The 11,048-nt window shown below is 40.8% G+C and overlaps 1 protein-coding gene across 1 annotated transcript; it reads right to left on the reverse strand.

The window, feature by feature from the left end:
• Window positions 1-7,966: 7,966 nt before the first annotated feature.
• Window positions 7,967-11,009, reverse strand: LOC139028186 (exportin-5-like). The gene is given in 7 exon segments (XM_070445042.1): window positions 7,967-9,669; window positions 9,951-10,118; window positions 10,205-10,342; window positions 10,733-10,746; window positions 10,749-10,769; window positions 10,772-10,882; window positions 11,000-11,009. Coding segments are annotated over 7 exon segments (615 nt in total). The 3' UTR covers window positions 7,967-9,516.
• Window positions 11,010-11,048: the final 39 nt, after the last annotated feature.

Raw genomic sequence — 11,048 nt, forward strand, 5'->3', positions numbered from 1 at the left:
ACTCGGACAAAACAGAGATGTTTGTTCTAGTCCCAAGAAACAAAGAGATCTTCTGTGAATCTGACAATTAATCTTGATGGTTGTACAGTCGTCTCAAAATAAAAACGTGAAGACCTCGACGTTACTCGACCCCACGATCCTCTTTTGATGAACATATCAAGACTGTTCAAGAACAGCTTTTTCCCATCTACGTAACATTGCAAAAATCAGAAACTTTCTGTCCAAAATATATGCAGAAAAATTAATCCATGCTTTTGTTACTTCTAGGTTAGATTACTGAATGCTCTACTTTCCGGCTACCCGGATAAAGCACTAAATAAATGTCAGTTAGTGCTAAAACGGCTGCTAGACATCTGACTATACAAAACATGTGATCATATTACTCCAGTGCTAGCCTCCCTACACTGGCTTCCTGTTAAGGCAAGGGCTGATTTCAAGGTTTTACTGCTAACCTAACAAAGCATTAACATGGGCTTGCTCCTACCTATTTTTCGATTTGGTCCTGCCGTACATACCTACACGTACGCTACGGTCACAAGACGCAGGCCTCCTAATTGTCCCTAGAATTTCTAAGCAAACAGCTGGAGGCAGGGCTTTCTCCTATAGTGCTAAACAATTTTTATGGAATGGTCTTGCCTACCCATGTGAGAGACGCAGACTCGGTCTCAACCTTTAAGTCTTTACTGAAGACTAATTTCTTCAGTAGGTCATATGATTGAGTGTAGTCTGGCCCAGGAGTGTAAAGGTGAACGGAAAGGCTCTGGAGCAACGATCCGCCCTTGCTGTCTCTGCCTGGCCGGTTATTAAAAGTAGAAAGTTTGCAGCCATCCACTTCCTTATGTCTGAAACACAGGCTTCTAGCGAGGGCAATTTGGGGCTTCACCATGTTTCATTGAAATGTACAGCTGTGTGTCATCCGCATAGCAGTGAAAGTTAACATTACGTTTTCGAATGACATCCCCCAAGAGGTAAAATATATAGTGAAATCAATAGTGGTCCTAAAACGGAACCTTGAGGAACACCGAAATGTACAGTTGATTTGTCAGAGGACAAACCATTCACAGAGACAAACTGATATCTTTCCGACAGCTAAGATCTAAACTAGGCCAGAACTTGTTCGTGAAGAATGTGAATGTGAATGTGGTGATTGATGGTATCAAAAGCAGCACTAAGGTCTAGGAGCACGAGGACAGATGCAGAGCCTCGGTCTGACGCCATTAAAAGGTCATTTACCACCTTCACAAGTGCAGTCTCTGTGCTATGATGGGGTCTAAAACCACACTGAAGCATTTCATAAACATTGTTTGTTTTTAGGATGGCAGTGAGTTGCTGCGCAACAGCTTTTTCAATTTTTTTTGAGAGGAATGGAAGATTCGATATAGGCCGATAGTTTTTTATATTTTCAGTTAGAATAGTTTCACATATGAGCCCTGTATCAACAGGTATAACAAACATATATATAGAGTACAGGGAACATAAAGTGCTGTTCCATTTCACTTTGGCCATTATTGTGGGCCTGCCTCAAATAGGCTATTTCATGTGGGGGTGGGGTGGAGCGGCAGACACACGCATCTCGACCATGCTCCCTCTAATCCATAATATGTAGACTGAGGAAGCATGCCGCTGGAGGAAGTATAGCCAATGTGTACTTTACACATTTCATTACATTTTTATATATTGCAAATAAAATGTAAAAACAATCACAAATAATATTTTATATTATTAATTTCAAACAACGACATTAGCATGAGAAGAACTTACCAGTCCAAAACAATGTCCTCTCCGTTCAAAAAATATGCTTCCATTTGAGTCATGGTCGCTAACTGAGTCGTCTTCCAAAAGCATATGTTTCACTTTCACGATCAATTTCCTCTATAATTTTGTCTACATTCGTATATCTAGTCTTAGATTTAGCTTTCCCTGACTTATTCGCCATGATGTTCGATATATAAACAGCTGAAGATGCGTGTTACCGGAATAGTGCTGTGCGTAACGAGCTTGGCTCCTTCCAGTATGAATCTTCAATGGCGAATGGCCGTCTTTACGCCGGAGTTTACTACATGGGTTGGTCTTCCAACACAGAAACATTACATATTGCCGTTTACCTCTGCTCATTGGCTATCTACCCAGCTAGATTTCAAGACGATCAGTGGTCATTGGGTTAAAATACAGTCAATCAACGAAACAGAAGTCATATAAGTGGTGCACAATGAGGTCATTACTTGTTGTCTTCCAATCGTTTTTTTTTTCAGTCAATACGTCCCGCGAAATGACCCATAAAGTTTGGTTGTGTTACAAACAAACAGTCGATTGCAATGAAACGAAACATGACTGGATAAAGTCACGTTTAGTGTGTGTATTTACGTTGAATGTTTCATCGAAAATTGAATGACACGGAATTCAACGAGATAAGCGTTCACAAAATGTTTCGTGTTAGGCTATAAAAATGGATTTAACCGAACAAAAGACCATTCATTGTGTAACAATGAGCCTTGGGTTGCAAACAGAGCAAGATCTTCAAAGGTAAACGGCTTATTTCATTGCAATCTGTGATTTTGTTACGCCTGTGCTGGTTGAAATAGTATTTTGGTATGGGGCTCTGTGCTCAGATAATCGCATCGTATTCTTTTGCAGTAAATCCTTTTTTAAAATCTGACAACGCAGTTGGATTAGCAAGATTCTAGGCTTTTGAAGCATGTGAGACACTTGTATTTTCAGGAATGTTTAACTTTTACTTGGTACTCATCCCGGATCCGGGAGCACCCCCTACAGTAAAAAAGCTGACTAGCATAGCCTAACATAGCGCCACAAGTAAACACTAGCATCTAAATATCATGAAATCACAAGTCCAAGACACCAGATGAAAGATACACATCTTGTGAATCCAGCCATCATTTCTGATTTTTTTAATGTTTTATAGGGAAGACACAATATGTAAATCTATTAGCTAACCACGATAGCAAAAGACTCAACTTTTTTCTCTCCACCATTTTCTTACTGCATGGTAGCGTTCACAAATTCGACCAAATAAAGATATAAATAGTCACTAACCAAGAAAAAAACTCATCAGACGATAGTCTGATAAACATATTTATTGTATAGCATATGTTTTGTTCGAAAAATTTGCATATTTCAGGTATAAATCACAGTTCTACATTGCAGCTGCAATCTGAAATAGCGTCGATGCAGGCAGAATAATTACAGAGACCAACGTCAATACCTAATTACTCATCATAAAACATTTCTGAAAAATACACAGCGTACAGCAAATGAAAGCCCAACATCTTGTGAATCCAGCAATATGTCAGATTTTTTAAGTGTTTTACAGCGAAAACACAATATAGCATTATATTAGCTTACCACAATAGCAAAACACAACCGCATTAACCAGCAGTAAATGTTAGCGATCGTAACAACCCAGCAAAAGATATATAATTTGACTAACCTTGATATACTTCATCAGATGACAGTCCTGTAACATCATATTACACAATGCATATAGGTTTTGTTCGAAAATGTGCATATTTAGCAGCACAAATCGTGTTATACAATGTGATCAGTATCAACATTTCATGCATTCTGGCCGGCGCCATCTTGGAGAGGCACCTAATCTAATCAAATAAATAATCAAAAACTTGACTAAAAAATACAGGTTGGACAGCAAATGAAAGATGCATTAGTTATTAATGCAACCGCTGTGTTAGATTTTTAAAATTAACGTTACTAGACATACAGTGTGCGTTACAGCCAGACCAGTACCGCAATTAATGGCGGACACTCCTTTTACATTTTTCCACATAAATACGGAATAACATCATAAATAGCTCTTACTTTTGGACGAGCTTCCATCAGAATCTTGGGCAAGTTGTCCTTTGTCCAAAAGAATCGTTGCTTGGTTGTAAAACGTCCTCTTCAACTTTGGAATTAGCAGCTAACAATAGCTATGTGGCACAGACATGCCCAAATGTTCAAAACGCAATACTAAGGAAATTCCGAAAATAGCAATATACTCGCATAAACTGATATAACTCGGTTTAAAAMAACTTCGTTATGATGTTTCTAACACCTATATCGAATTAAATCACAGACGGATATATCTAAGGCCTAAAACGAGAGCGTTTGAGCATGCCATCCTGATGTCCTCCATTGCGCCTTGACGAACGTCGAAAAGAGCGGACACCCCATGCCATGGCCTTTTATAAAGTCTGAGATCTATGTAGAAACTCCATTCCAATTCTCATTGGTTACTGACATCCAGGGGAAGGCGGGTGCAGTTCATGTCGACCCATAGGATACATACAGAGCTTTAAACTGATCTGAGAACAGAGCCTCGTTTTCAGACCTTCGCAGTTCCTGTCATGCATTTCGCTCCAGAATGAGTTCTGTTCCACCCACAGACATAATTCAAACGGTTTTAGAAACTAGAGATTGTTTTCTATCCAATAGTAATAATAATATGCATATTGTACGAGCAAGAATTGAGTACGAGGCAGTTTAATTTGGGAACGATAAATGTCCAAGTTGAAACAGCACCCCCTGAGGTGACAAAATGTGGCGATCACCGTATGTTGTTGAATTTAAACCCGGTACCGGTATCCGTAGCGCAGAGAAGTTAAACACACATATAATTTATCATGTTTTCACATATTCACAGAATCCATATAAAACGTAAGAAATTCTTAGGTACTCACACAGAACTGTAAGGATCACCCACACAGGATTGGTCAGATGTCCACACAGAACATCAGAACATAATTAACTTCTTATGGCTGAAGTCCCGTTAACGGGATCGATATGACAACAGCCAGTCGAAGTGCAGGGTGCCAAATTCAAAAAACAGAAATCTCATAATTAAAATTCCTCAGACATTCATGTGTCTTATATCATTTTAAATGTAATCGTGTTGTTAATCCCACCAAAGTGTCCGATTTCAAATAGGCTTTTCAGCGAAAGCACTACAAACGATTATGTTAGGTCACCACAAAACCACAATAATCACAGCCATTTTTAAAAGGTTATCCACACAGAGTCAACCTACCGCGCTCACACAGAACGCTCCTACAAAGATTACCTAGTGATCCCATAACAAAATACTCATACAGAGTAACCCAGGGCATACCTGGCTAGCACATTTAAAATAATTGGAATTCACCACCTCTGAGGGTCACTTAGACAGTCACACAGACACTTTCAGAACGAGGTCCTTCTTCCAATAGGGCTTCACCAAGTACCGTGTTTCACACAGAACACACAGTCACCCTGGCCCCTCACCCCCACAGACCACACCAATCCCCACTGTGATCAATTCAGTGTCAGGACGGCTCTAGGTCGCCCGCAACCGACCAATGATAAGTGTCTTTGAGTCGACTGACTCTCAGATCATCCTCCACTGACTCGGCCCTGCTTACGCCTCCAGGGTGCCCCCCTCACAAAGGAATAAACACTCAGAGCCTATGTAACAGAGGCTTTTCTAAAAACTCGACTTCAAGTGTGGTTCGCTCACCTCTTTCTTAAAAAAAACTAAGTTCGAGATGTGGTATCCACTCGGCTCGCTGCCTCTCAGATCAAAGGTGGGTCCATCTGCTTCGTTCCCAAAGTGTGGTTTCCCTGAGATCCCAAGTTTGAGGGGTCCCTCTTGCACGATTTGCCCAGATCGTCGGGAGCGGTCACCGAGTGAAGATTCACATCCCATCCCCGTCGCCAAATGTGGTGGCATTGTTCTGCTTTACCAAATTAGGAAAGTTAAAAACTACACACCAGTCAGAGTTATATTTAAACAACATCTTAAAAATATGAGCTTTGCAATAGCTCTTTTTGACTTTCAATGATGCGCTATCTCGAATGAACCATTGAAAAGTGACTACAGAAAATTACAAAGATCTTTTATAGCCAAGATACACCCCTCTCAACCTACATGACAAACCACAGATCTTAGGAACTGTTCACAAAGAAATACTTTTTCTTGAGAAAGGAGTATCCTTTAGCCAGATAACATTCGCTATTAATTATCGTTGAATTTGGTCCCACAGACGAGGTTCTAATCTCGTTCATGGTACTTCATAGTACAAAACCATTACCTCATCCAATCTGGAATGCTCTTTAGGTTTTATCACCCAAAGACATCGTAAATCTCCTCTGTCAGTGCTATCTCATTACATTTACATTTAAGTCATTTAGCAGACGCTCTTATCCAGAGCGACTTACAAATTGGTGCATTCACCTTATGATATCATAGAGGCCCATCCTCAGTGGAACACACACACAATACTCTATTCTGTCTAATAAAACAACCATTACAATGCAATACAAACATTATAACATAATCTTGCAATTTTCCATGACATGAGACAGAACCTCACTGAGGAGGCAACCACTGGACTCACTTTATCGGAGAGAGCATGTCTGTACAACACATCTCTATCACTGCAGAGACTTTTTATCCTTGTTTTAAGTGTCAATGTCAGAGATACCTATGTTTTCACTCAGGATCTCTAAGACTTCATTTCATTTCAAACAGTGATTTAGAATGTATCAGAAACTGAAATTCAGAATCATTAATGAGTCAATACAATGTGCAGAAAATCGATTTTCTAAATGAGTTACTCATTAAAACTTCTTAAGGATCGGTGTCCCGCTAGCGGACAACTTCCGGTGAAACTGGAGGGCGCGTAATTCAAATAAATAATCATCAATATTTTTGATATTAAACATTTAGGTATCGGCTGAAAGCTTATATTCTCGTTAATCTAACTGCACTGTCCGATTTACAGTAGCTTTTACAGCGAAAATATGCCATGCCACGATTAAATATTCACTTACTCTTTGAAAATCTTCCTCTGATTTGTCATCTAAAGGGTCCCAGCTATAACATGTAGTGTCGATTTGTTAGATACAATCCTTCTTTATATCCCAAAAAGTCTGTTTAGTTGGCGCCATCGATTTGAGTAATCCACTCGTTCAACTTGCAGAGAAAGGAATCCAAAAATCTATCCCTAAACTTTGTTTCAACAAGTCAAAATAAGTTTCTATTTACTCCTCAGATATCCTTAAATGTAATCAGACCATAATATTTATTTTGGAAAGAAGTATGTTCAATTGGAAACTGATTTTAGCAGGTGTGCAATGTCTTCATGGCGCGCACAAACACGAATTTCCAAGACTGTGTCCTTCTACTAAAACTGATATTTCTTATTCATTTTTGAAGTTACAAGCCTGAAACCTTGAACATCGACTGCAGACACCCTGTGGAAGCCATAGGAATTGCATCCAGGGAGCTAATTTTCAATATGACCTTTCTCTTGAATTTCTAAGAGAATGGTCTCTCAAAATAATTTCCGGTTGGTTTTTCTTTGTATTTTCTCCTACCATATCTATTGTATTTTATTCTCCTACATTATTTTAACATTTCTACAAACTTCAAAGTGTTTTCTTTCCAATGGTACCAATTATATGCATATCTTGGCTTTAGGGACTGAGTAACAGGCAGTTTACTTTGGGCATGTCATTCAGACAGGAAGTGGAGAAAAGGGGGCCTAACACTAAGAAGTTTGTGAAGCTTCACATAAAGGTAAGTGTGGATGACATTGCCTTGTATTGGTTGCTTTAACAGCCTGATACTTCAGAACAATCTAAATAAAATCCCAGTGTTGTCTTGTGTGTCAGACAGACATGAGTCCTGGAGAGATATTAAAGTTACAGCACTGAGGTGAACTTTAGTCATCATGTGACTCAGGGGAGGAGTTTCAATAGTCTCTGGTCCTGTTAGAATAGTTAACATGCACCTATGTATTCAAACAGGGCCAATGACAGTGGATTTACACACTGAACACTTTTGGCCTGTATGTTTTATTCTCTCTCTAAACCATTATTATTGACCAGCACAGAACAGCTTTACCGGGTACAAAACTATATTTATATTTGTAGACCATGGCATAACATAGAAATTGATAACATCAAACATTTAAAATGACTTTAAAGTCTATTTTATTTAAAAACAGAAAAAAGTAAACAGCACTAAAATGTTTTATATTCTGTCCCCTGTACAAGTACAGATCATTGTGTCCTTAGTGTTGAGTAGGAAAAAAGGACACGTGTGAACAAAACAATAATTGACAGGGTGAGGAGATTTAAAAGGGTAGTTCACAACAACAATCAATGTTTGTCAGAACTGATCACTGATGTAACAGAGTCGTCTATATTATAGAGGAGTCTATATTACAGAGGAGTCCATATTATGGCGTCTTTAGTGTAAATCATTCTGTAGGCCTCAATACCAAATGAATGGGAAACTGACAGACACCATATAAACTTGAGTTACAGTAGTTGGTGCCTAGTTTCTCTTCTCATTCATCTGGGATTGAGGTCTGATTCAGAGGGTTAAATGTGGAAGACACATTTCGGTTGAATGCATTCAGATGTACAACTGACTAGGTATCCCCCTTTCCTTTCCTGTAGATCTTTTCCAAATGTATCCAATGTTGCCTACAAAACAGACCTATCTATCTCTATGTTTAGCAGCCAGGTGGATGGTCCATGTTAGCGGAAAAACAGACACTAGTCAGTTTTTACAAACAATAACGCCTGACAAAAACTTGATGCCGCAAACTATCCCTTTAACCTAAGAGGAATGTAGTGCTGGTTTCTCATTCGTTCATAGCTGGGAGAAACACCAGCGCAAAACATAAAGTCACCAATGATGGTTCTACTTGACAACCTCACCCATCAACAGAGGAATGATCCTGTACAAAACCTTGGCTTGATGACAGCTCTCCTTATACAGCAGACTACTCTGAATTATCCCACCTCAGACATGCTCACTGGATCCCATTCAGGTTCTTCTGGCACAAAATGGCTGCTGTCATATAGCACCATAGATATAGATAGAGGACTCATCATGGGTATAACCCATTTTAACTTGGGCATTGCCATCATCCACCATTTTAAAATAGGAATCCCCAACCAGTTGACTGCTTGACTATGGGTTGTAGCCTCAATGATGGTGCCCATGCTGTCAGACGCTATAATGACACAGATATAAAGACGAGTCCTCTATCTATCTCTATGTTTAGCAGCCAGGTGGATGGTCCATGTTAGCGGAAATAACAAAACACAATGTAAGCTAAATGTGTTGTGCTAGTGAGGATATGAGCTGTATAAATGCAATGTGTTGTTACCATTTACAACCTGCAGGGTTTATGGCAACAGCCATGTCCTCTTGAAGGACAATAACCATCATCATCTTCAGACATATTGTTCCATAATTCTGATCAAGGCAGACAGACACATTATGTGGATAAATATGTATGACCAGTTAGCAGAGTTCAGTCCATGACAGAATATTCTGATTCTCTTTGTCCACAGATTGTAGAGTCCATTCATCCTACTGTTGACCAATAGGATAGAGACGTCGTACCCTTGATGAGCCAATCCTTCAGCAGTAAAATTCCACTGGGGAGGGTAGAAAGTGTGTGTGTGTATTAGTCCAGTCTGAGAGGCTCGCTGTGCTGTTATGTTCTCCTAGATGTCGTTCTGTGTTGGGGAGAAGAGAGCTGCTAGAGATCCAGTCTCACTGGGCTCCACAATGTCCCTTTTCTCCAGCTTGGGCTTCTTAAAGAGAGATGGGAGATTTCTGATATGTACCTCCTTTTTAAATTGCTGGCCCAGAGCTTTCTGTGGAGAGGAGAGATCAAATACAGTTACAATCTGTCTGAATTGAATGGTTGTCTTATTATATTTGAGTGTACAGGACCTATTTAATTAAACTTATATGAAAAATACTGCAAGCACTCTCCAACAAAGTATAACTTATTTCCTATAAATTATATCCATTTCAACAGTCACAATGGACGCATTGCGGACATTATTTTGTTTTTAAATAACTCTAGGTCTTCTCAGCAGAAAAACATAAAAGAGGAGTAACACCCCTATCTATTGGTGGGAGGTGGTATTACCCCCACGGTGCCGGCAATGAGCTTCTTGAACTGGTCCTTCCTCTTCTTCTCTCCCACCTTCTGGGTGGAGGTGGGCTCCAGCAGCCGCTGGTCGTACTGGTCCAGAGCCTCCAGATTGATGCTGGGGATCTGAGTCATCACACTCCTTAGCTCAATGTACCGTGGCCGCTGACCCAGAGAGGGAGGAAAGGTAGAGTTAGGAGGAAGAAGATAGATGAAGGGAGGGAGTGTGAGCGAGTGAGTGTGTTACTCACCAGGTTGTCATATATAATCAGGGCCAGTTGTGTGAGGGCTGAGTTACAGACCTCGTGCTGTCCGTGCATCTGCAGTCCCTTCAGAACACTGGCATAGAACCATGTGACCGCCTCTGGCAGAAGGTTCCCCCCTACGACCTAAACAGAAGAACAGAGTCAGAGAGAGAGAGGATGTCGCAGCCGGGTAACAGCCTACCTGTCTCAGCCGGGTAACAGCCTACCTGTCTCAGCCGGGTAACAGCCTACCTGTCTCAGCCGGGTAACAGCCTACTGTCTCAGCGGGTAAGCCTAGTGTCAACGGCAGCCTACCTGTCTCAGCCGGGTAACAGCCTACCTGTCTCAGCCGGTAACAGCCTACCTGTCTCAGCCGGGTAACAGCCTACCTGTCTCAGCCGGGTAACAGCCTACCTGTCTCAGCCGGTAACAGCCTACCTGTCTCAGCGGGTAACAGCCTACCTGTCTCAGCCGGGTAACAGCCTACCTGTCTCAGCAGGGTAACAGCCTACCTGTCAGCAGGTAACAGCCTACCTGTCTCAGCAGGTCCAGCACACCATGGAGGCGGTGCGTGACAGTTGCTGGTGTCCTTCCAGGACAAAGAGGTGAACGAGATCGTCAACAAGGTCATATAGATGTCCTGCAGAGGAAGAGAGAGTTCTGTCACACTGCCAGGGGTCGATGCTGTAGATCAGGGGTGTCAAACCCATTCCACACAGGGCCAGTGTCTGGGTTTTTGGATTTTCATTTCAGTTAAGACCTAAACAACATGTGAAGGGAGTTCCTTACTATATTAGTGACCTTTACTCATTCATCAAGTACAAGGAGGAGCGAAAACCAGCAGAAACTA

This window comes from Salvelinus sp. IW2-2015, linkage group LG8 (genome assembly GCF_002910315.2).
Source record: "Salvelinus sp. IW2-2015 linkage group LG8, ASM291031v2, whole genome shotgun sequence".
NCBI lineage: Eukaryota > Metazoa > Chordata > Actinopteri > Salmoniformes > Salmonidae > Salvelinus > Salvelinus sp. IW2-2015.